The 27636-nt window shown below is 39.7% G+C and overlaps 1 protein-coding gene across 1 annotated transcript; it reads left to right on the forward strand.

Annotated features, from left to right (window-relative positions):
• sgsm1a (small G protein signaling modulator 1a) lies at window positions 1-27406 on the forward strand. The gene is given in 26 exon segments (XM_029439831.1): window positions 1-59; window positions 183-226; window positions 6474-6549; window positions 11380-11542; window positions 11823-11975; window positions 12072-12139; window positions 13138-13256; window positions 13258-13284; window positions 13779-13916; window positions 14442-14566; window positions 15120-15187; window positions 15336-15499; window positions 15937-16072; window positions 16962-17091; window positions 18413-18477; window positions 18600-18745; window positions 20566-20694; window positions 20781-20960; window positions 21392-21463; window positions 21717-22847; window positions 22967-23091; window positions 23798-23880; window positions 24012-24121; window positions 24249-24345; window positions 24759-24926; window positions 25674-27406. Coding segments are annotated over 26 exon segments (3825 nt in total). The 5' UTR covers window positions 1-40; the 3' UTR covers window positions 25763-27406.
• The last annotated feature ends 230 nt before the right edge of the window (window positions 27407-27636 follow it).

Below are 27636 nucleotides of genomic sequence, written 5' to 3' on the forward strand. Positions count from 1 at the left end.
TGATGGGAGGGGTGCCGCTTGCAGACAGGAGACAGGATCCATGGCAACAATCATGGCAGGTGGGAGCAACAGAAAAACATGAGGATAACTATTTCTACATTTCAAATTGTGTTTTTAGATGTAGTGAATTTGTGACAGATTGTAAAAATGTCCTGTGTGGGACTGTTTGTGCTGTGTTTTAGAGACAGAGACTCGTCAGAAGCTGCTGCGCACCGTCAAGAAGGAGGTGGGTGTTTTCAGCTCAGCACTTATCGCATCGGAAAAACAAACATGTTGGTTTGTATGAAGCTGTAGTTTACCCTGTGCTCAGAGAGGTGATCCCTAACAAGCATTTGTGGACACTTGCACTGAACGCCCTCTCTTTTCCTGATGATGACACCCGAGAGAAATGGCTTTGATGCTCATTTGAAGCGCAACCTCTTTTGAAAACATTAGAAAACAAGCCTAAAATACTAGAATACTAATTATCTTTAAAAGTATTGTTTTTTATTTAAAACAAATTATATATATTATTTAGTTTTCCCTGTTTTGAGTGTTCTTGCTGCAGCTCAGTAATTATTCGGGTGGAGAAACAGATTGTCTGTATTCATTGTTTGTGGTGTTTATGACAGAGCAAACCATCAGCCGTCTGCCGAGCAAAGTGTGTGTGTGTGTGTGTGTGTGCGCGCGCGCGTGTTTGTGTGTGTGTGTGTGTGTGTGTGTGTGTGTGTGTGTGTTGTGTGTGTGTGTGTGTGTGTGTCTCTGTGTGTGTGTGTGTGTGTGTGTGATGTTGAGTGAAAATAAATATGGAAGCAGCTCTGATGGTTTGTTCAGCTGGTTTTCAGCCACTTCATGTCACTCATCATCTTTTGAGGTTACTGCAGTAAAACTGAAGACCAGAGTTCAGCAGAGATCAAATGAGACGTCGCTACCATTAAGTCTGTCTGACATTCAAAGCTTGAATGAGGTTTTCTTCTTCAAGATATTCATCCTTGTGAGAATGGTCTTTCTCAGAAAGCTTACATGAGTCTTTTGCTATATATTGCAGGTCCCCAATGTTAGACATGAAGTTAATAAATGCTTGCATAAAGATATCTGTTTAGAAATGTCACAGAAAGCCGGTCACTTGAAAGCAAAGTAATAATGCAAAGCCCAAGTTGCATGAGCATCCATATAGAGGAAGAAAAGAGAGATTTGTTAACTTTTTCTAATGCCTTTCATTGTTTTTTCTAAAGAAAACTGCTGAAGATTCACGCCAGCTCTATAATCCTTTATTATAACCTGCTTATTATGGCTTCATAATATCACATTTTAGGGCCTGCTGTGCTTACTGTTATTCTGGTGAAACTATCCTACAGCATTCATCTGATATGAAGGTTGAAGTCTAGTAGTTTTGGATTGCAGCTGTCAAAAATGACAAGTATTCAGGAGGTTTTATTCTTGGTAAACGTTGTATTTAGACCACAGAGTTGGGTGGCACCGAGCAATTCATAACTGTGTGTTCTCAAGTTTAAGTTCCAGTTTCAAACTAGTGATTTACTAAATCAGATTACACCATTAAAACCTTTATACATTTTATTTATATGCATTGTCGTAACAGCTGGTGTAACTGAAACCCAGAATTAAGATAATCAAAAGTTAAATCACTATAATGTGATTTTTTAATATTTGTATTTATACCAATTTAGTTTCGAAACAAACCTATACATGGACTGGACATATATTGGAGATAGATGGTAGTTAATTAATTTTTCTATGGAAGCTTAATATCAGCTTGACATGTCAGCAAACTGTCACTCCATTGTATGTCTATTGTCCTACAGCAGTGTTTACTTTGTGATACTGTTGAGGTTTCTGTTTGCTTCTGTTTGTCAAAATCACAAACACCTTACATTTACACATGTACAGTCAACCCTGGGATATTTCAAACATCACAGAACTAAAACTATTGTACTACCTTTGTTTTGGTCACTAAAAAACTGAAGCAGTGGGAACATTAAATGGAGCTGAGAGTTTTACTCATTCCTTTTTCCTAGCCTGATTTATCTCAGGCCAGACCACTTTGGTTAACATCCTTCTGTAAACAATTGATGGATTTATTTCATTAGTTTCATCTTAGATTGCTTCATAAATTACAAGACTTTATGTCTGGCAAGCAAACAATGATAAAAATCACATCCTGGATCTTGTGAAAGGAGGAATGGAGAGACCTTGGTCTGATCTGTTTTCCTCCGAATCCTGTTTGCAGTCTTATCAGTGGAAACCAGACCCTTCCCCATGATTAAACCTGCCTCCTGTGAGCTGATGTTGCCTCAATGGAATTCACTCACAGTGGCTCTATTACTGTTTACCTTAAATGCAGCCTGATGGAGTCTGTGCGCTGAACAACACACTATAATAGCTTACTTTTTTCACAGATAGAGCTCATAAAAATCAGCATTAATCTAGATGAGTTAACAAAGACTCATATATATATATATGTATATATATATATATATATATATATATATATATATATATATATATATATATATATATATTATTATATTATATATTTTATATATATATATATATTTATAATTTAAAATAATATATATATATTTAAATTTTAATATACTTTTTTATATAAAATGTTTGAGTTTTAACATAATCTGGTGTTTCATCTAAGCAGTTGTTCACGCAAACAAAAAACCTTTTATTATTTGAAATAAAACAATCCCGTCATCATATTTATTGCATATAAATCTCCTGGCATCTCACACCAGACGCAGAGTAATTTAATGTATAGTAACAATGTAGATGTGATGAAAAAGGCTTTATGAGTTTAGAAATCTTTGGTTTAGGTACCTTGAAAGTGCTTGAATTTTACTCTTAAGAATCTCTACCGACCACGCCCTTAAAAGGAAAGATAGATTATGTCGTTTGTACTGTTTTCCCATTAGTTTATAGTTAGTATTACTCTGTGTGGGTTATATCATATGGTGTCGCTATGCTATGTGTTCTCACGCTTTCCATGTCCAGCTGGTTATGTGCCACCAGTCTGCTCAGATATACCTGGATGTGGGCCATTACCCAGAGTGCAGGACGTCTGTGGCAGCAGAATTACCTGCTGGTTCAAATTGGTTAGAATAACATCTCCTATTTGCTTTAGCTTTGATACTGTGTCCCTCTCTCTGTCTGTGTCCCTCTCTCTGTCTTGCTCTGATCGTGCCTCTAAATTTTGCTCCTCCCTCAGTCTTTTGTATATTGCACGTGTACACAAACGCACACCTGTGTTTGCTAAAGGAGAGAGAGAGGAGGAGGAGAGAGAGAGACTATTAGAAGAACAGGCCACAGAGATCTGCACAATTTACTCTGCTGCATGCTTACTCAGGATTAGGTTTCAAGCAGTGGAGTGTAAAATAATCCGCCAGTCTTTTCCTGTGTTTTAGAGATTTTCTGATTCCTGGTAGTACGTCAACAGAACATTAATACAGGGTTGATTCATACTGCAGGAACAAGCAGACGGGAAATCAGCAAATGTTATTGTTGTTGTCATAGATACTGGTAGAGATTATTACACAGAGACTATTATACAGTTTTTGAGCGTCTCTTGGTGAATGTCTTCATAATCAGGTTTTGGTATGGATGAAATAGGATTACCTGGCGAATCAAATTGAACTGCAAGGTGATGTCGGCGTGACACTAAGCAGCAGCTTCATGGTTCACCTCAATCTCCAGTGATACTGTTTGTGTCGTTAAAACATTTTCATGTCGAGGCTGAAAGTTCACTCTTGACCTTTTGAAGTCGGCAAAACAGTCTCACCACAAGGTTGATCCAACGTTGCCAAAAAAGTCCTTAAAAGTCCGCACATTTTTTTTTTTAATTCAGCATCTACACTCCCATGGCAACTCCCAACCTGCTGAAGAAGATCATGTGATATAATCAAAAGCTCCAGAATAGCATCCGAAATAGTAAGTGATCAACTGTGGTTGCATTGATTTTGCCTGGAATCATGTTCACCGCTTTAATAGTTGGTCAATCTGATTATTTAATATTGAATTATTATTATTCAAATAATAGACACTTGATTCAGGTCGATTCAAATCAAAGTAGCTCTACGAATGGATTCACTTACATAACCAAGGATGATTTTTCATTTTCCCTTCATTCCTCAGTGGCCACTGATATGATTAATAATAAAGACGGGAAGTTAATGGATGGGGCTTTCTCTCTGGCTTTTATTTCTTGGCTCTGCTGTTGCAGGAGTTAATTGGAATACTCTGAAGATCTTTTATCACTGTGGCTGATACCTTCAGGCTACAGTGGTTAGTTCAGAGCAGATTCATCAGGCTTTGCTGCTATAAAAGAGACGTTTAATGGTTGTTGTCACCACACGCATGTTTTATCTGTTCATTTTAGTGAAAGTTTATTTTGTGATTGTGTTTAGTAGATATGGCTTCTCTGAATGGTAAACTTAATGTAGATTTGTGCGTTTTTGATGCACACGAGGACTCTGGGTGGCTGGATGATATGTGAAATGATGATGGCACAGTGTGTCTAGATATTATTAGTTATTGTAGTTGCGTTTATTTCAGCGATGATTGAATGTTGTTGACGCATCTTCTTAGTCGGAAGTCATCCACTTTGAGACACGTGCCGTCTCCATAGAAACCTGCAGGTTGTCTCGACTTAGACACTTCACCATATGAATTCCTCAGAGGCCTGATCTGTAGCCCAGATGAGAGATAAGAAAACAAATCAATCAGTTTCCAGTATGTCAGGTGCAGTCAGAAAGAAAATATGTGTGTGTGTGTGTGTGTGTATGTGTGTGTGTGTGTGTGTGTGTGTGCATGTGTGTGTGCGTCTGCGTGTTATATAAGTGTGGAGCGGGTGTGCATCACATCAGACTGGCATGGTCTCTGTGGTTTTGGCAGCATAAATAATTTCTGTTGATGCTGAAGATAACTGCTACTGATGCAAACAGGCCGAATTGGTGTTATTACTACTGTCTAATAAGTGATATATATATTAATATATATATTAATATATTAATATATATATATATATATATATATATTATATATTAATATATATATATATATATATATATATATATATTAATATATTAATATATATATTAGTATATATTAATATATATATATATATATATATATATATAAATAAATGTTTTTATGGGTGCAGGGATCTAGGCACATTTGTTCTCTAAGTGTTTAACCTTTTTGTTTTCTGCCCACAAGTGAGAGATAATTCACTTTTCGGACCTCATCTTGCATTAACAGTGAGGGGGCAATCAGTGCTAAGTGGGCAGGAAAACAAGTTATTCTGTGTTTCACAGTTAAATCTGAAATACAAGTAAAAGATCACAGTATATTTCCACCACTGAAAGTTACAGGTATTATAATCCATCTGTGTATAGCAAGTAAGATGGATATTAAAATTATTGGTCCATAAAATTGAAAATCTAACCTGAAGACAGAACTTTATCTCCCAGAAAGTTTTATGATCAAGCTGTAAATATCAAACCATAAAAACTGATATTGTGAGACAGCTGACTGCTTCTTGACCACTGAACTGCATCACAGAGAACATATTTCATCACACCAACGAAGGACTGAATCAATGTTTGGATTGGAAAAAAGGTTTGAATAGAGCAGAGAAAACGTCAACCACATGCGAGTAGTTGTGTGTGTGTGTGTGTGTGTGTGTGTGTGTGTGTGTGTGTGTGTGTGTGTGTCAGCGAGTGTATGTCTGGGTTTGTGTAGAAGTTGAACTTGGCAGTGTAATCTGTTGTTGTGGACAGACTCATTTCATTTCATCATAAACAGGAAACTACAGCTATCTGTGTGGCTGTGTCCGGAGGTTGATATTCTTCATGCAGATTGCAGAGCTGTGCCCACAAGAGGGGACGTCTCCACAGCCACCGGAAGGAGGGATTGATTTATCAGTCATCTTAACTAGTGGCTGCTGTTGTCAGGCCAGCGGGGAAAGGGGGTCATTGCCGTGACAACAGAGCCTAACTAATGAGCACTGTGAGCACGTGTGTGTGACCTTCTCCATCTTCTTTTAAAAGAAGTTCGATTTGCATGAATAGGAGATCATCAGACTTTGACATAAAAAAAATCAATTGCTTCCACTGAGGATTACAAACTGTTCAGAAAAGGGGGTCTGTCAAGTGATTGATGAACCCCCCCCCCCCCTTTATGCTCCCCCCCACCCCCAAATGTACCTCCAATTCCCATTAGAGTACTATGGGATGAGAGCTGGTGACTCATCCACCAACTAAACATGCACTCTTCCCACTCAGTGTTTTTCTTCCTCTTAATTTTTCAACCCCAGCTCTGCGCTCTCTTCCCGTCATTTAACCCTCTTTTTAATACATATGTTTTATAAATTCTCTTAATAATTCTCTGAAATAGTTGTGCAATACTCTCACCAACAAGCCCCTCACTGTTAATGAATGAGTCATCAAGCATCTGCATGTCATTGACAGGTGAAGCAGATTATGGAGGAAGCCGTAACCAGGAAATTTGTTCACGAAGACAGCAGCCATATTGTGTCCTTTTGTGGTGAGTAACCGAACACACACATGAATCACACGGCTTTTGCTCCTTTGTAACCTCTTCAGCTTGAAGTATTCTGCAACACTGAAAATACAATTTATTGAAATCACTCCTCATATTGTCTGTTTTAGTTTTTTGAATCTGTTACCTTACGATGTCCTACTATTTGTAGGTTGCTATAACTATTTCTGATTCATTTTAACCTGGTGATTTTCTTTCTTTACATTCATTTTCTTTCTTTAACTTTACACTAATTTCTTGAATTTCTATTGACGTCTTTTTAGCCTTGGTCACAAAACACATCAGATCTATCTTCATTGGTCACAGGGCAAAAATAGTGACATGATGAAACAAAGTACATCGGAAGGCAGATAAGTTCACTCGCTCATTTTCCGAATGAATTCTCTTTAAAAGGGAAGGAAGTTGATATTTTAGCTGCTACATTAAAAACCGGCAGTTGGCCAAGTGACATGAAGATCCACATCATCGGCGTAACTTTTGTACAAGTAAAATAAAGGACATTTAAAGTTCAATATTTTACCAAATGTTATTGTTCTTGTCTCCAATTGGCACTAACAGAGTGCTGCATGATTACTGTGAGAAACACGCTGCCCACATGCAGGCGCTCACACTCGTCAGATGTCTGGCTCAGTTCGGAGCTATAATCGGTAAAAAGATATATTTGGGGATTTCAGTGTGAATAAAATGACTCTCAGCTTGCTGAAAATGTGATATTTATACTGGTTGGAAGCAAATGCGTGCAGATAAAGATTGGTCTTTGAAATGTAGGAGAATATATTTATGGTGAAAAGTGATGAAACCTTTCCTCCACACACACTTTTATTACCATGTATAATAACAGTGCAAGTAAGATGTCTTTCTCCAAAGATCTATTATGTTGTGAAAATGTAATTGCACACTTATATTGCACAGACAGTGTGGAGATGTGCGAATAGTGAGAAGGGAAAGTAAATTAATCTGCCTTAGTGTAAAACACAGGTTCCCTAACTGTTATCAGAACATCTCACACACACACACACACACACACACACACACACACACACACACACACACACACACACACACACACACACACACAGAGACTACAGTCACGGTTAGTCATCACTTAATATCATTTCACACACATATGATGTCAATAAAGTAAAAGAAAAAGACGAGAAAGGGAAATTAAATAGTCAGAAGAGGCTTGTTTGTGGCTTATTTTGATATCCAGACAGAACGCATCTAACGTTACAAGAATACACAATATATTGAGTGTTTATGCGTCCATAAAGAGTAAAATCACTACTTCATTATATCCAAGCTTTAAGCTCATTTCCTATCTGTGAAAGGAATTTACAGCACAGCTTGAAAATGTATTAAACCATCATAAGCAAATACTGTTTTCAGCTTACCCCAATTCTCTTTTTATGGTTTTGTTTTTCTCTTCGGGGGCTCTGAAAATAATTTGTCACAGACCACAGAATTTATTACAGTGTGATTTAAAATATATATATTTTTTTTACATGTATCAGTGTTGTATGTGCTTTATGTGTTTCCATTTGTGCTTTCATGTCCATGTGTCATCAGTAGCGTTGGCCTGTGGTGCAGACATTATCCGTTGGATCATCTAACAGCCTTTTTTTTAATAGATGCTGCTCAGTCTGAGGCGTATCTTTCTTCTACTACGATCATATATCTCAGTGGACATATAGAAGCTCAGGATGACCCTCTCATCTCTGTTTTGTTGTCAGCCAGCTTCCTCCTCTTCCTCCTGTGATCCCTATAGTGGCTATGATGACTACACGTACTCTTTCAGCTGTGGTCTGTTTAGAGATGAGAGTGAGTGGAGGATGGGCGAGGAGATCAACCAGCTCCAGAGCAATTAGCCAACATCATCATGGCTACTTTGATGAGCTGGCCAGGGAGAGTCTGAAATGTAGACAGTGTAGGGACAGAAAGCCACCGTTAACTTGCGTTATGAAGCAAAGGAAAGTAGCATAGCAAAGCTTAAAACAACAAGTTTTATTAATAGATTAGAATATCAGTTCATTTCCTTTAATTGAACTGTTAATCGTTCCAGTTACAAAAGGCGCTTTCTTTCTTTAAACCAAAGGCTTAAAGTAACTTAACCATAATTGTAAATTGCACCAATGTGAAGCAGGTAATGTGCAGCATTTGACAAACAAGGTAGTACTGTCACTTGTTTACCATACCAAATAAAACCAGTTTATCAGTCATTTAATACCAAATCAATACTTTTCTGTATATCATATGAACACCTACTATCGCACTGCAAGGTGCACTCACACCATCTACACATCCAACATGCAGTAGCATTTAGATTTTCCAACATTGTCTACAGTGTGTACCTACAGCTGCTTTATTTCCTGACTTTCATTCTGTTTATATAAAACATTTCTAAATGTATAATATAAAACTGTTCCTTCAACCAAACAAAGATTGTTGTCTTGTACGGCATGATAGAAATGAACTTTTTGTTCTATTTGACAGTAATATACTCCATCTACAAAAAATGTTGACAGTATTATGGCATGTAAATGTTAAATACAATTGTTGATGAAGCATCATACACATTTTGGTCTGCGGCTAATAGCTGTTTTTATTGCAGATTAATCAGCAAGCAACTGATTAATCACTCCGTCTATGAAATGTCAAAGCCATTAAATGAAACATGCTCAAATATCAGAAGCAGTAATCATCAAATTTGTGTTTTTAATCACAGTACATAAATAATAGAAATAATAAATGTATCAAAAACATTATTAGATAATGTTCTGTCCATCCACTTATTGACTAATCATTTAGGCACTGTCCATGTTAAGACTGTTTGTGCTTTTGGCTGCTGTGAGTGAAGTGTTGGTCAGCGGTGTGGCTCTGTCCAAGAGTCTCCTAATGCACTCAGTTGCCACAGATACCGGATGGTTAGAGGCAATTTACTGTGTTAGCTGTTTTTACCAGGAGGGACCGCACAAAGGACTGATCCTTCTGACATGATAATGATTATTGCTGTAGAAAAATGGTTAGATTAACATTTACAGAATAAGACAACAGTGTGATGTTCCTTCTCCCTGCCTTGTGTCTCATACGGGAACCTTTTCTTATTCATTTGCACCCTACAGTGAACAGATTTCCCAAGTGTGGGATAAACAAAGTATTGTTCGTAACACTGCCACTAATGCCATCGTTCATTTCAGAGTTTGTAACTGCGCTGGGAATTTGCTCAGTAGCTTGGCGAACAGGCAGTAGCTCTCAAACAGTGTTAAGGTTTGAGAGTTTTGCACTAACCATCTGAGACTAGAGAAGGCAATCGAAACAATGAGAGTAAGGAGGATGAACTATACTTGGAGACCTTTTAATGTTACGCTCTGTTCTGACATTTAGTTTCTTGCTCTTATAATGATGTGGGGGGAAAGGAGCACAGAGAGGGAGCAAAACGCAGGAAGAGAGGGAGACCAAAAGATCAGCAAAGATTGACATGTTTTAATAAAAAGAAGTTGATGTCTGTGATGACACTTTTATTGCCCAGGTAGAAGTAAAACCCCGTTGAAGGTGATCGTAGTAACAGCAGTGACAGAGGAAGTGACAGATGTACTGAGCAATAGCAAGGAGGACGGAGAGAAGCTGTGTTTGAAGGAGTGAGGATGATGGAAAGAGGGAGAGAGATCGTGATGCTGATGAGATGCCGCCACCCCTCCCTCCGCTCGTCTCTCCCAGAGCTCGATAGCTCCATCAACAGGGGTTGTCATGGCAACGCCAGCCTTCCCCCTGACCCCATGTGAACAGAGCCACAGAATTAGTCCTGAAAGAGAACTCAAATGTCAACACAGCTCCAGGCGCTGCCACGTAGGCCTGAGAGAGAAGAGGGGTGTCTGTTTTTCTGCACAATTAAGCAATTGTGCAAGCGTGTCTTTGTGTCATCGGCTTGTTTGTCCACTACAGCTTATTAGTTTAACTTAGTTTATGCAAAGATGATAATGTGAAGTTCTAAATTATTATTTTTTTCATTCGGCATCTAGAAAATATATTTATATATATATATATATATATATATATATATATGAACCTAACAGTGAAAACAAAACACTTTTCCGAAAGATGTGGCAGAATGGTTTGATTATATAGCCAAAACATACAAAACCAACAAATTCAAGATATGTGAAGAAGTGAATACGCCACCAGAAGCTTCATTTCATATTTAAATGCTCAGTGTCAACACGATATGTACTATGCACACATAAACATTTCATAAAACACGAATAAATACAGTAGATATGCACTGAGCAGAATGGTGGGGATGAAGCTCACTTGACATCTGACATGTTGTGCATAAATGCATTGTTGCGATTGTCTGTTTTTAATATTGTGCCCAGGACTCCCTGGAAAGCAGTGTTGACACTGACTGGATTATGACGTGGGTGTATTGCCACAAAACTGTCACCAAATAGCAGTGTGAGCATTTTGTGCCACAACATATTTGGTGTCAATTTCACAAAATTGCGTTTTATGGCACAAAATGTTCTCAAGCTGCACTGTTCAATTTTATTTTTTTATGTTAACAATGGGTCGAATATATACTTTGTGTAATTTTAAAGCTACCATGTAACGCTTTGGCATCTTTCAGCTGATTGTTTTGGTCCTATGGTTTTGTTTATTGTGTTAAGGGCCAGATATTCTTCCCAGCAGTTGGTGGAGACCAAGGTACAGAGCTGAAAGGAGAGTGAATATTGGTGTCCTTTTATGATATGCTATTCCGGCAAACAGTTTTAGTAAAGTTGGTAACTTTTGTCCAACCATGTGTTTGTGTCCACACAGCTGCAGTGGAGGCATGCGTTCTGCATGGGCTGAAACGGCGAGCAGCAGGCTTTCTGCGAAGCAACAAGATAGCGGCACTCTTCATGAAGGTGGGGAAGAGCTTCATCCCAGCTGAGGAGCTGTGTAGGAAGGCCCAGGAGCTCGAGCAGGTTATGGAGACAAAGTGAGAGACTCGCACGTCACAGCTCTTCTCATACATCACAGCAGACTTCAAAGCTTACATCAAAGCCTAGAGCGAGCGAAAGCCCTGAAAACAAATGCCTGTCTGCTTGCTTAAAAGACTATTTTTTGTTATGAAAAGCATCTAAATAATTCATGTTCTTGAGCTTTCATGAATCACTGATGCCATTAGCGTCATGCAGAGGCAGTTTTTGCTCAGTTACATTTTTGAACCGTGTTATACTTGTTTTGTTTTATATTGAAACGTCTCTCTCTTCCTGCAGACGAAGTCAAAGCTTGCAAAGTCAAGACGGCCTTCGCAAGATGCCTCGACTGCCCAGCCTCAGCCCACAGGGAGTCAAGAACCTGTGGATCCGGACGGCTCTATTTGAGAAGGTGCTGGACAAGATTGTCCTCTACCTGGTGGAGAACAGCAGGTACGTTGAGAAGGGTCAATGAAACAGCTGTTCAACTGTTTGTGTTACAAGAACTAAATGTCCCCTCAAAATCTACCTTTCACGTTTGCCTTCCAGTAAATACTACGAGAAAGAGGCTGTGCTAATGGACCCTGTGGACGGACCTATCCTTGCCTCTTTGTTAGGTATTTATATGTGACATTGTAGACTTTTGTTTATTCTATTGTAATCATCTAGCATCCTGTGTCACACTCCAATGGTTCGGCTCTTGTCTACATAAAAATGTGAAAGCATGGTGGTCTTAGAAACAAATTCAGCATTACTTTCCCTTTTTTTCAGTACAAAAACAAAAGCTTGTTGCTGGACCGGTCTCCTAAACAAATGTTTCTCCCAATTTGTACTTAAGGCCAGTACTTTACTGAAGTATTTGTTTTAGCTAATTTCAACTCGTTATTAAGATTTAGACTGAAGCAAATAGTGCTGACAGGCTAACCAGTAGAGGTCCGTTCTGCTGGGACATGATTCCTCACCAGCTCCCCACCAGTGAACACTGACAGTTTTTTTTTTTTCAATGGTGCCGAGCCAGAAGCTTCTGCTGGTGGCTAAATTTGATTCTCAGCATGCGATTTGATCACTGTGCTAGTACCTGTACTTTTTAAATGAGGATGTCTTGGTATAATGTTGTGCCCTAAAGCCGTGATTCCCAACCAAGAGAGTCACAAGATAAATTGGAGGAGGTGGGGAGTTGAATAACAACATAGAAACATAGTTTTTTATGTTCTTTGCCTTTTGCGTGTGAATTATTGGATAATCTGGCACCTTTTAAGTCCTTGAAAAAACTCCTTGTATGATGGAAACATCTTTATTTGAACTGCCATTACCTGTCAACATATGCAACATGTAACAAGGGGTCACATGTAGACATGAACTTCTTTCAAAGGTTACAAGCCAAAAAGATTAGAAACTACTGCTCTAAACTATCATAAAATGATTTCTACCTTTTTAAGGTCAAAAGGGAGGCCTGTTCTGCTACATCTCTGAAAATCTACCTTTTTAGTACAACAATGTACTCCTTCTATTCCTCTATGTTCAAGGTGTTCCCATTGATGTTAAAGATCCGATCACTTTTTAAATTGTATAGCGAGTGTCTCCACTATGTAACTGTTCACCTTCACTGTGACAGTTGGACCATGTGCTTTGGAGTACACAAAGATGAAGACAGCCGACCACTTCTGGACAGACCCGTCTGCTGACGAGTTGGTGCAGAGACATCGCATCCACGGTGGCCACTGCAGACAGGACTTCTCCCACTAAGAGGCCTGCACTGTGTGTGAGTATTAAAACTAATAGCTTTAAAAGTGCGCCTGATCAGTTGCATTCCCTTGTGAGATGCTGCCTGTCTGATTAAAGAAGACTTGCTAAGATTACTGTGTAATGTGAAGCACAGCGTGTCCCACGAGAAAGAACAGAGTGTATCTGAGACCTTCACACTTGTTCAGTCTTCTTTTGCGAACCAGGTCAACTCCGCCTATCTTGCAGCACAACAATGCTCTTTACAGTTGGCTGTGTATTTGTTCGTGTGTAATCCTAGCAAAAGTAGACTACTCTTTGGCATCAGGAACAAGGGAGGATCCATCGGTGCAAATGAATGAATCTTGTATATCTCTTATCTTGAGTCGAGTGAATAAGAGAATCTTATTCATGGAAAGTGGCTATACTGTGACTAGCCAGCTGTAATTTATTCTGCAAAGATAGTCATCAGTTTAGATCTGGTTTACGATGTTTGTTTTCTGATGTGATGTGTTTTGTGTCTGTGTCGATCAGATCCAGAAGCGGCACTCCAGCAGCAGCATGGATGAACGCCCTTCCCCCTCGCCATCAGCTCGTGAATATGTGGAGTCGCTGCATCAAAACAGCAGGGTGACCCTACTGTTTGGCAAAAACAATGTGCTCGTACAACCGGTAACTGTCTGACACCTCATGATCACGTATGAATAGATACAGTATATACGCAGGTATGAGACCCCCTAGAAATAATATCTCAATTCAAAACGAACAAGTGTAGAAAAGATTTTAATAAAAGATTGCTCCACACAATCCAAAATCTGCAGCAAGAACATTTCATAAACAGACTGACATTTCTGTCTGACATTTTCTAGAAATGTCACAGTTAAAGAGTTTCATCAGAACACTGTATAAGAGCCTGATATGCTCTTTGGTTAATTAAACCAAAATCTTATCAGGAACAACTGATTCACACAAAATATTTTCTGAAGTGGAATAACCACAGGTAAGCTGCAATAACTGTAATGTATGAAAGTTATTTATTTCTATGTTATCAATGTTAATACATGCACAAGACTGCCGTGCTTTCTTGCATTTTCTTCTCCACTAACAATACCGTCTTCTTCAGGTTTATACATCGCAACATATCTTATAGCGGTTATTGCATCATATAAATGATATCCATCGTCACGGTTGTTTCAGAGGGACGACATGGAGGCTATCCCAGGATACCTCTCTATGCACCAGAACGCTGACCTCATGACCCTGAAGTGGACACCGAACCAGCTCATGAACGGCTCTGTTGGAGACTTGGACTACGAATGCAGGTGCAAAAATGTTCAACTGCAAAGTGGATTAGGATTATGGTGATGTCTACTAATCCTGCGTTTAATAATATTAGTAATCCTTTCTTATACCAGAATATCTAACATAACACTCTGCCATATATATGTACTTCTTTTGTCTGCTGTTTTTATGTACCACTGGGGTGTTACTGAATAATGCAGGGTGTTTGTGTGTGGCTCAGTATGTAGAGTCAATGCTGCTGCTCGGATGAGGCTTATTTTCAGCACACCAGCAGCGTGTAGATGGTTTATTGACTGAGAAACTGTCAGACACCTTTCAAACCCACAAACTGTGTTATGTTCCTGTGCCTTTGCATGGTTTCTCTCACCCAAAATAATTGATTATTGTATGAGCTAACTCTGCTCATGCTCGTCTCTGCACACACTCCCGACTACTCTCTTTATTAGCCATAAAAAATAATGTTGCAACATTCCTTGTGGATTCACTTTTCACTGTTAAATGGTGTTCCAGTCGCTGTGCTAAAACTAGTCTGGGTTATTTTCTTGACCACGTGTTTGATTTAATGTTTTCCAGTGTATACTGGGACTATGCAATGACGATCCCTCTCGGGGAGATAGTTTACTTGCACTGTCATCAACAAGGTGGGTCCTCACAAACCTTTTATAGCACAATCTTTAGTCAGTAGTGTAATTACTGCCTTTTTAATTTGTCATCACTGTCTGCAATTATACACAGCCGTCAAATACAATGTCATCACGAGTAATTAAACAAAGAAATCATCTCTTGCAGTTGACAGTGGGGGGACGGTGGTGCTGGTCAGTCAGGATGGGATCCAAAGACCTCCACTTCGCTTCCCAAGAGGAGGCCACTTGCTCCAGTTCCTCTCTTGCCTGGAAAACGGCCTGCTTCCCCACGGCCAGCTGGACCCTCCACTCTGGTCCCAGAGGGGAAAGGTCAGCACAGGAGGTCTTTCTTTACGGTCGCTCCCTGGCATCACATCCAGTAATCAAATTACACATAACAGTACAGAGTACTAAAATGCTAAATCAGCCTTATCTGATCAATAAATCAATAAAAGAAGACCAGCGTGGTCGTAATATTGGTTGGAGTTATACTGACGAATGTGTTGCTTAATGTTCTCTCTGCACCACCACACAGAAAGTGTCTGATTTAATGAATGGGTGTTTTTGTTGGACTGTGAATAGCATTGTATCTGCAGCTAAACAGAATAATGAAAACCACCCACGCATGTTCACGCACTATAAATAAGCTTAAGCATGGCAGACACTCATCATCTGTTAATTCAAACGGAAGGCTTAGATGGGCTGTAATGGTTGAGAATGCTTTTGTTGTTTGCATTAGTTTGATATAAGTTATCTTCTCATCACAGGGGAAGGTGTTTCCCAAGCTGCGGAACAGGGTTCCTCAGGGATCTGGATCCTCAGACTCGGTCTCAGATAAGGAGGAGGACGAGGCCACAGACTATGTTTTCCGCATCCTCTTTCCAAACAGCCAGTCAGAGTTTGGTGAGATTCCTTCCAGAGAAGCAAATGAACATGAGCAGCGCCCAGTGGCTTTTCCAGATTGTTTCATTTTTATGAAAATGTTACTCGTTGTTTGTTACAGTGACTGTAACCCATCCTCCCCATCTGACTTCCTCCCTCTCCCTTCAACTGAGTGGGCAGTCCCTCTCCAAAACAGGGACCCTGGTTATACCAAAGAGGTCCTGCAGCCATCCTGAAGAATCTCCCTCACCCACAGGAAACAGCTGTAACACTGTCACACCTCGGCTCGTCTGTCCATCTGTCAGCTTGCTTTAACTCTCTGCTTCTAATATCCTCCTGGCCTGTCCTGCGCCTCTGGCAAAGTTCATTGATGTGTCCTGTTATTAAAGCCCCTCCCACTCCCTGCTGCCTTTTTTTACTGCATTACAGCGCAGTAACCTTTTAGCAACTGATGCGTGGATAACTGATTGATCAAATATGGCTCATGAATTGAGCCATTTCCCTCTATAATAATGTAATTCAATATGACGGCTTCATGCTTTAAACTTGTGCATCAATTCCAGATTACATAAATGTTTTGTTTGTATGCTTTAACCTTGCTTTAACAGGAATCAAGCACAAACAAATTATACTCTGAAGTGCTTTCAGCGGATCACAATTGATGAGCGTAATTCTGCTTAGGCGAAGTGTTTCCAGCTGTGTTTAAATCAATGTGCAAATGTAATTGCTGTTGAAAGCCTGTGCAGCATAATGCTTTTAAAGTGACAATGATGGTGTGTATCTTTGTGTGTGTGTGTGTGTGTGTGTGTGTGTGTGTGTGTGTGTGTGTGTGTGTGTGTGTGTGTGTGTGTGTGTGTGTGTGTGTGTGTGTGTGTGTGTGTGTGTGTGTGTGTGTGTGTGCATGTTGCAGTGACTCCACCAGACTTGATGGATCAGGGAGCTACAATGTGGCATCCCAGTCTCAGGAAGTCCTCGTGTTCCTCTTGTTCTCATGGGAGCTTCTTTGATGGGGCGACGCCCAAGGGGTGCAATCATGAGAGGTGAGAAATGAGCATGCTTCAAGCTAGACTGAGTTATGTTACATTGTGTGGCTGAAGACACAAACCTGACACCCCTAGGCTTCTTACTGGTTTTAAAGGGGATATATCATGAATGACGCACTTTTTCAGTGCTTGTGCACATACATTTGGATATCATATCAGGAGCGCTACCAACCAACAAACTGTAAAAAAACAATAAAAAATAAAAACCCAGTCAGTTTTTTGCACACTGCCTCATTCATAAAACATATGATTAAACAAGCCATTCAGATGTGGCTCCCCTTCCTATGTCACATGCAGGCTCATTAGAATATATATATATATTGTCTCGCTACACAAGTTCTCTTGCCGACCGTGCACCTTGTCGACAAAGCAGACGTACGGAGTGAAATGTGGCACTAGAGAACTGTAGCCCAGGAGTTGCACCCGGCCGCTTATACTTATGAAGGTATTCAATAATAAAATGGAGGCTCCTTTTATAACCAGCAGTGTGACATGTGAAGGTGGAGAGATGTGAACAAAGAACTGATCTTAATAAAGAGTTTCTTCAGTCCTGGTGTTTTAGGTTTTTGCTTTGGTATCGTTTCAATATAGGCATCGAGAACTTTTACAGGCAACATCACATCATCACAATCCTGGTTTCTCTCCGTTGGCTCCTTGTTCGATTTAGAATTGATTTTAAGATTTTACTGATTAAAGCACTTTGGGTCCGACCCCAAGACTTAGGAGAGGCTTGCAAAATCAGTAACTTTTTTAATCACTTCTGAAAAATCCATTTTTATTCACTTTCCATTTATTGTCGTGCTTTTATTCCTTTTATCGTCTTTTAATTATTTAAATTATTTATTCTTTATTGATTTTGTCTTGCTTTTGTTTGGCCTCGTACTCGTTGGCTTTCTGTTGTAATATTGTCTTCTGAGTACCATAAATCCTCAACAATACAAAGGAAGCTCAGAAAGGAGCAAAGACACAAGAACCTAGCCATTACCCAGAAGACGGTTATGTGACATTTACTTCACTGACACGAGAATGTGTTTGGAAAATGAGATGATAAGCAAGGCAGATAAAATGGTTGAAGTCTCTGAGCCAATTATTTCTATATGGCAGCACAATAGGTAATCATTTGCATGATAAAAGGTTAGACCAACACTGTAATAAACTCTACATTAGGTACAGTATCTCAGGACAATATGAGTAACTTATCATACATTAGCTGATGAGTTTAATGATACTTTAATGATCTTTTAAGGAAAGAAGAGAAAAGTGTTTCCTCCACATAAGTGAATTACTGTATGTGTGAATGTGCTGTATCTTCTTACAGGGCTCCTCTGAAGATGCTGTGCGACAACATGAAGAATCAGATCATCTCTCGGGCGTTTTATGGCTGTATGTGATACTATTCACATTCACTATGAAAAATGTGTTGGTAGCAGTACAGATAATATATTCATTTTAATTATCACTAACTTCTGCAGAGCCATTAAGTAATGAACTGTGTTGTCAACCAGGGTTGGCATACTGCCGTCACCTGTCCACTGTGCGTACACATCTCTCTGCTCTCGTCAATCACACCATTGTGGCTCCCGACGTGCCGCGTGATGCCTACAAAGGGCTCACCACAGACGTGTGGCAGACGTTCCTCCAGGACTGCACAGTAAGCATCGCTGGTGTCACAGCACTGCAACACAAACTTAACACTGCTTTTCACAGTATGCTGTCCACACACACACACACACACACACACACACACACACACAAACACACACATATACACACACACACACACATGTCAGACTTTCTCACTGTGTCACCCTTCTGTCTCATCCATATTCATCCTCTGCTAATCATGTGGTTTACACCTTTTAAGCTGCCTTCACATGATAGGGAATGTTATCTTCGCCCACCGCGAGGTAGGGGCCAGAGATTGGCTGTGAAGACAGCTTGTGTACTTTGTTTCTATGGTTACCTCCCCTGCTTCATACAGCTGTTATCTCATTGGTTGCGCTTTGAAAGATCAGCTGCAGTTGAGGTCAAAGTTGAAATAATTTGAAGTTTGAGCACAGGTGGCAATTTCAAGCGGTGCGCCACGGCTGTTTTACCGCTGATCACATGATCAGCGGTAAAACAGCCCTGTGCTCGCTGTGCTGTGCGCTCGCTGCTTTCACATGATTCACAACAGTGTGCATGAAGCATGACTAATGGCCCTGTCAGTCTCAAAGTCCACATCTATGGTTTATTTGGACATTAGCTACATGTACCTGGAGCCATGGAGAGTCTGACCTGAACAGAAAAGGTGTTTACGTTGTCTTATAACTGTTTTGTTTTTTGTAAATTATACTAATGTAACATTTGATTATTATTATTGGGGTAGCAACTCAGTTAACTGACTCAATTAAATGACAGTGAAAACAGTATTTTGACAAAACAAAGGGGATAGAGTTTGCACTGTTATGAAGATGCCTCAGTTGTCATCACATGACCCAGGGCCTAAAAGATAAGTGGTTGAATTTTAAATGATTACATTTTTCCTTTGAGTTACCTATATAATACCCATAATCTGTATCAAAATGGAACATGTATGGAGAGACACAAAAAACAACCTTTAAAAGCTTAGAGGGAAAATTTGTTACCTTTTTTATGTGGATGTCCAATCAGCGTCGAAGCAATGCATTTCTCAGTGCGGCCTTCCTTCGCTGCTTTTCTTCGGCCGTATACTCAGCTCCAATAAATGCGGCTGAATATCCAAATCAACCTAAAAACTGTAAAGTGTGTCCTCATCGGTAACATCCTCTGCACTCATATTTTGAGATGCAATTTTTGCTAAAGTAGCTATTTTGCAATACAAGTGAAAATAACAAGAAAGTTCTGTGTTTGAGCTGCATCTGGAGTACGCCCCCCTGGATACCCAGAGAAATCCTTTTACCATAATCTGTTTGTAGTTCTTCCTTACATCCAACTACGTCACTGTGACTATGTTGGAGGCAGGAAGAACTACAGATTTTGCTGCTGCAAACTCATCTTTCTCGGTCGATATAGCACACGCTGAGGAAATGTATTGCTTCAATCAACTACATTCACCATCAACACTGACGGGACATCCACATAAGAAGTAACAAATGTTCCCTTTGATTAAACAATAGATTAATATTTGAGTAAGAGATATTTGTTGTTTTGATTTGGACTTTTTTTGTTGTTTTTGATCTTCCTGTGAAGTAAATTAGAAATAATGAGCACAAACATACTGTTTACTCACAGTTGGTAGATACACCAGTGCCTGCAGTCTTCCCCATCTACCACCATCTTGGATAAATTAATCATTACCTGCAATGACAGAAAAAGCTACTAGAGGCAAGATATCTATCTACCATCTACAAGATACCGTGTTATTAATGCTGTTGTTTTGAACATGCAAGGAGTGGAAATTGTGTTTTAAGTTATTGGGAAAATTCAAAGTACTTGTGTCTTCTTCTTCAGGCATACGAGGAGAAGGAGCTGCTTCGTCTGGTTTACTTCGGTGGTGTGGACGCCTCGCTGCGTAAAGAGGTGTGGCCTTTCCTGCTGGGTCATTACCAATTTGGAATGTCAGAAGTTGAGAGGAAGGAGGTTTGTGATTTCCACAGTTATAGCTTTGCATCCAAAGCCTTTTCCACCTCAACCTCTGACCCTTGATCATTCACCCCTCACCCCAGGTGGATGAACGGGTCCGAGCGTGCTACCAGCAGACCATGCGTGAGTGGCTCGGCTGTGAGGAGATTGTCCGCCAGCGGGAGAAGGAGCAGCATGCTGCGGCATTAGCGAAGTGCTCTGGAGCAAGCATGGACAGTTCCAGTCAGAAGATGACCCACCACAACTCCACCATCAGCAACGAGGTGAAGCAGTAATGCACACTTGTTTTCAGAGTTGGAAAATAAATGTGGCCAATTTAGTGTAAAGTTACTAGTCACGAGCAGTACTTCTCAGCGTGTTGAAACAGTTGTATAACTGTTCTGTATCTTTCTATTTTATATACAAAATCTGTATTATAAAAGACATGGGATTTTATCAGGCTGAAAAGGTCTAAAGAAAATCTATTGGTTGCATTATGTGAAATGTAGAAATGGAAATTGAGGATTTTGAATCCGATAATTTGCAGCTTGACACTTTTTATCATTCTTTATCCTGCAACTTCCCAACATTGCAATACTAAACCTCCAGCATATCCCTTTAATGTGAGCACAGCACATAAGCCAACGTACAATAACAAAGATTCATTTCAATAAATCTATAATAATATCTTGGCCTGAATATCTTTATTACCCAGTCCCAGTCCTCCCAGAGCTCAGACAGGCAGAGTCTGGCTCGCCTGCAGAGTGACTCCAGCAGCAGCACACAGGTATCAAACACTCAACATATTACAGGCTGATACAGGCTACATGGTCTTCTAAAAAGGTCTTTCAAAAAAAACCTAAATGGCACTTTTGTTAGAGTTTTAAAGACTTCTTATATGCTGATCCTAAAGTAATGCATGTGATCTCAACTTTCTGAACCAACATTCCTCATCCCTGCATTCTCTCCCTTGCTAGTTCTTCACATCCTCCCATCCCTTCCCCTGGAGTAGCCTGCTTCCCTTTGGCTTGTTCTTTCAGGTGTTTGAGTCCGTGGAGGAGGTTGACCAGATCGAGACGGAGCCCAAGAGCGAAGAGGCCAAACATGTGCAAAAGATACCCAATGGAGCTCTGCAGAACGGGCCAAGCTCTCCTGACTCAGGACATCCCTCCTCCCGCAACTTTTCAGTCACCTCCGGGCTGTCGGACGGCTCCCTCAGCACAGAGGACAGCGCTGCACCTGATACAATCCCGAGATCTGCAGCTGTCCCTCAGGCGCCACTGAGCCCCGTCAAACCTGCAGGGGTACAGAGTGAAGGTCTGACAGAGGAGATGGACAGCCAGGTGAAAGGTAAAGTGACAAACAAGGAGGAGGAGGAGAAAGCACCTGTGACTAAAACTGCAGAAAATACAAAGACTGAGGAGCTGGTAAGCGCCAACAAAAACACCGTTGAGGAGTCTGGAGTAATTAAAACAGAGGGGCCCAAGTGTGAAGACAAAGATGCACTGTCAGACATAAAAGGAATTAAATATTTAGAGTCAGGGAAAACAGAAAAAAAAGTGCCCGATGAGGAAACTATGATGGTATCAGCAGCTGCTACAGCATCAAAAGGAGAACTTGTTGCGCTTAAAAAAGAAGAAGTGAATATTGAGGAAATGTCACTGCTTAAAAAAGCAGTAGAAACAAATGTGGAAATGGACGAATTAAAGACAAGTAAACCTCAAGAGTTTTTATTGGCAGAAAGGAGAGAAAATATATCTGTTGATCCAGTGGTTACCGTGATTGAAAAGAACCTGGTTTTCTCAGCAGACAGCGGGGTTTCGAGAGCAAGAGAAGCCTACTTTGTCTCTCAGACAGACGAGACTCAGGTCATGACTGAATCGGATGAGTCTCCCTCAGCCATAGAGATGGAGGAGATCCCCAAAGCCAAAGTTTCCATGGTGCCTTGGAGCAGGAAGGGACGTTGTGAAGCATCGTCTTTCTCTGAGGACTCGGCCCCCCAGTTGGAGCCCAGGCAGGAGGACGAGCAGGGAAAGCCCAGTCCAGAGGAGCCCGTCCCGTGTGAGGAGCCAGAGATGGAGAGCCTTTACCCTAACTTTGACTCTCTGGCCGGATCTGGAGACACTAAGAATGAAGCGACCTCTCAAGAATCAGCTGGGAGTACCTTCTCTGTATGCACACATATCTTCAAGAGTTTAAATTCATTTATGCTAGTACAAATCAGTACTATTATTGTTTTATTATCAGCTTGTTTTATCTCTTCATTTATTTATTGTGTTGTTTGTTTCAGCAAGAGCTTTTGGACCTGTATACGTTAAATCTGAACCGCATTGAAAAGGATGTCCAGCGCTGTGACCGAAACTATTGGTACTTCACTCCTGCCAACCTGGAGAAACTGCGCAACATCATGTGCAGGTAAAACACTGACAGCATCAGGGATGTAATAAAGAATGTAAACATGGTCATTTTACCCATCTTCATATACACGGAAAATGGCTTACCTACCTTTCAATAATGTCCCCACCCCCGTCTTCATACCACTACATCATAACCTTTCACCGCTCGCCTCTTATTCTCATCAAATAAATGCTCCATAAATTACATTTTAAAGGGTAAGACTGGGTGAGAACTGTCAACAAATTCCATGATAAGGCCAAAACAATTAATTAACTGATCCTACTAACAAGTGCCTTTACCACAGACGTCCATTGTTGTCCAAAAACATTTAAAGACACATAAATGAGCCACACTGCATGACGTGTTGCTTCATTACAAATAAAACGGGTGTTTGAAAAACACATTTTTGGTTTTGGTATTTTCATAGGATTTGCTGAAAGTAAGAAATACAATGGCTTATTCTTTAAAGGCAATAGATTCATTTGTCTCCCTTGTGCAACTCCACGTAAGCACAACTGAAGGGCCACGCCATTATAGAAAGAATGTGTGCCCTTTTACCTCTACCTGGAACCACCCAAGACAAAAAGTATAATATTCACACCTAATCATTTTGCACTTCAGAAGTTCTTTCCCTGATTAATGTTGAATATTATCTTCAGCATTGAAGACAAATTTGGAAATACCTATAAAAAGCATTCACTTCTCTCTGGTTGAATATTTACAGCTATATCTGGAGGCACCTTGACATCGGTTATGTACAGGGCATGTGTGATCTGCTGGCTCCACTTCTAGTCATTCTGGATGATGGTGAGTCAACACTGAATCACTTGTCTTCTCTGACATTTGGTGTATTTTTAAAGGTATTGATGGAACAACAGAGGACAGTTTTCCCACTCACTTTCTCACTCCAGCTTCCTCTCTCTGTTTCCTCCTTTCAGAGGCCATGGCCTTCAGCTGTTTCACTGAGCTCATGAAGAGAATGAATCAAAACTTTCCACACGGAGGAGCTATGGATACTCACTTTGCCAACATGCGCTCTCTTATTCAGGTGACACAGTACCAGTAAAGTCTATACACATACAGTTTCAGTCAGGTATCACTAAATAAATTAACGTGACACAGCCAGTCTCATTATTATTCTTTCTTGAATCTTCTCTGATCCCCTCTTTGCATAGATCCTGGATTCTGAGCTGTTTGAGCTAATGCACCAGAACGGAGACTACACCCACTTCTACTTCTGCTACCGCTGGTTTCTCTTAGACTTCAAGCGAGGTAAAGTGGTGTGAAAGAGTTTGTGCCACTTAGAGGAGAAGGAGATTCACTCCTCTTTAAGCCCTGTTGGTAGATAACACCTCGGCAGCTTGCTAAAAAGATATTTAATTATCAAGTCTTGGAAAGGATTTGGAAGTCAGTTACATTTTTGGAAAGCCATTCCTGGGAGTTGCTTATGAAATAATTGCCATGAACTGCATAGATAACACAGATACGTTTTATAATGAAACAGGCTTTTTACTGAAGATTCATCAATAGGCTTGTTTTCTCACTTGGGTATCTTAGTATATCCTTTCTTCTACACCTTCTTCCACTCTTATCTCTCACCACTGATAACTCCACTTCCTGAAAAGTCGCACCTCAAACACACGATGTGGTTCGACTCCCATTCCTTAATGTGATTTGTCTTCCAGAACTGGTGTACGATGACGTGTTTGCAGTGTGGGAAACCATCTGGGCTGCCAAGTATGCCTCTTCTAGTCACTTTGTTCTCTTCATTGCCCTGGCGCTGGTGGAGATCTACAGAGACATAATCCTGGAGAACAACATGGACTTCACTGACATCATTAAGTTCTTCAATGGTAAAATATGTCACTTTGCAGCTGACGTTGTTCACATACAATACTGTATCACGTCCCTGTTGAAGGTGCACAATTCAGTTTACTCGTCATGGGGTGTACTGTAGGGCCTGTGACAGGTATATCATCCGTGGCTCTGAAGGAGCTTTGTCAAGTCTGATTAAAAAAAACCTGAGTGATGTCATCAGGGTTATATTGGCCTTTGCGTGAAAATTACAAATGTATAACGTAAATCCTCCAATGGAAACTTGTAGCAAGGAATTTAAAGAGTATTTTCCAGGCATGACACACACTCAACAAACACAAGCTATCAAGGTGCATTATGGAGCTTGTAGGAGCCAACATTGTAAGAGTTTGACTCAAACTAGGGACTAAAAGTCATTAATATAAGCCTGATAATGGAACTGAGATGAAGTCCCGATTGAGATTTGCCAAAGGAAGAAGCTCTGATTGGCTTGTTTGAATCTCCAAAAGAAAATCTGAAACATGAAAGGAAACATGGCTACAACATTATGGAGGAGCAATACTAAATAGCTACAGTACTACTTAATCCACTGGAACCTGATGCTTCACTGACTGAATCTAACTGAATGTCAAATTACAACCGATGATGAAATGATTCACAAACTAGCTGTGACACACCTGTGAAGATGTTTACCAGACATTTATAGAAAATAACTCTGCTCTTTGTGGGGTTTGAAGTAGTTATTTTGAAGAAGAATTAAACTTGCATGTTTCTTTGTCTTTCAGAAATGGCTGAGCACCACAACATCAAGCAGATTTTGACCCTAGCCAGAGATCTGGTGTGCAAGGTGCAGATTCTGATAGAGAACAAGTGATTGTGCTCTTTGTCTTCTTTTTCCTTCCAAGTAAAGTGTGAACGGCTGTAGCAGCACAAGACTTAAATACATCTGAGTACACATGCTCTCACACACACAAACACACACACACACACACACACACACACACACACACACACACACACACACACACACACACACACACACACACACACGTACACACTACGCAAAGCCTTTACAATCACAGTTTGCTGCTATGAGCCTTTTGACTGTATCCACAATGTTGTTTGTGTTGTCAACCGGTGTATGAGAATATTATGCTTCATATTTGTCAGTATGTTCAAGTGAAAACAAACGTATCTGAAAAAGCATTTCTTTAATTTCCAAATATTTTTGTCAGAAATACCTTAAGTGTCAATCCTAATCCGAGTGCACTTAATATTTTGAGATAATGATGGTTTTAGTTGCACATTTCAAACCAAAAATGCAGAGCTGAATTCCACCAGAGACTATATTTATGAGAGAAATACATTGTGATAATAGTTTATAATACTTATTTTAATAGTCATAGTCTGCCAGATTAAACTTTAAATATATGAGCAAGTATCCCCCATACTCGTCAGCAGACTTTTAATTGGTGACTGATTCAGAAGACTGGCTTGTAGTCCAAAATGTTACTTAAACTCCAGTTCTGTTTAACACACAATATTATGAATGATTTAGCTTTTAGCACCATGTCAGTGAGTTAGCATCCAACAGTGTTTTTAATGTTTTAATTGAACTGCCTCGTCTGCCAAATATTGTCTTTATTTGTTATGTGTGAACTGTACTGTAATGAGAGAAAAATGTGTTTAATTTATGAGGATTATATTATGTAAAATCATAACCTAATATTCATGTGACTTACGGATGTCTGGGCGAAGATTTATATTAAGCAACAAGCCTGATTTGATAGCCTCTTAAGTTATTTTCCATTATCCAGTACTGTATATTTTGTAAATTGTGCAGTTTACTCACCTTGATTTTTGTCTTGTATTGTCTGTTTGTTGAGTTTGTTAATTTCAGCTTCAATATGATTATGAATTGGGAAGATCAGATGAGACAGTGAAATAATTTAGTCACAGTGACCAAATGTAAAGTTTAGTCGTGCGACGTTATTTAGATTATTTAGTGTGAGAGTGGTTTAAACAGAGAGATCAAAAGCAAAGGTACAGATGAAGTTAGGAGTGAAACTGTATTAATGTTTTGGCCGAATTGGGGCTTGTGAAGACATACAATATATATGCTTTTAATCCCTGAATTAATACTAATGTTGGCCTCAGTTACCAACATTCATGCTTGTCATTCATTGCCTAGAACTTCACTCAGTTGGTCTTCAATGTTGTTTCATGAATATGATAAGATTAACTGCTTTTAAAATTGGTGTTTGTGAATGATAACTGCTGTCGGAAAACCTTTATTGTAAAATGTATTAAGTATTTATTTATTTATTCATTAATTTTCTCATTCAGATGCTGCTTTGTTTGTAAAGCTGATATTTTTATTTTGTGGCCAGTTCTAAATGTGTATTGTAAAACAATCAAATTCTATACTAAGAGTTCCTATATATATATATATTAAATGGTATATGTTCTTATAATAAAACAATAAAAATGGAATCATTGTTATTTTTCCAAAACATTTTGTAATTGTCTTTTACTCAATTGAATCAAAATTAGGTTAGAGAGTCAGAAATGTGTCATGAAGGGAGAGCGTTGATAAACATCAAGAGATGACCAGAGATGGTATTGTGGGTCCACGTCTTGCCGTGGAATTTTGTTCAGACATTCATGGTCCCCAGGAGATGGATCTTGACGTTGGTGATCCTCATACTGCATCACCACAACTATTGGGTGGATTGTTGTGAAATTTGG

Source organism: Cottoperca gobio, chromosome 9, assembly GCF_900634415.1.
Source record: "Cottoperca gobio chromosome 9, fCotGob3.1, whole genome shotgun sequence".
NCBI classification, from domain to species: domain Eukaryota; kingdom Metazoa; phylum Chordata; class Actinopteri; order Perciformes; family Bovichtidae; genus Cottoperca; species Cottoperca gobio.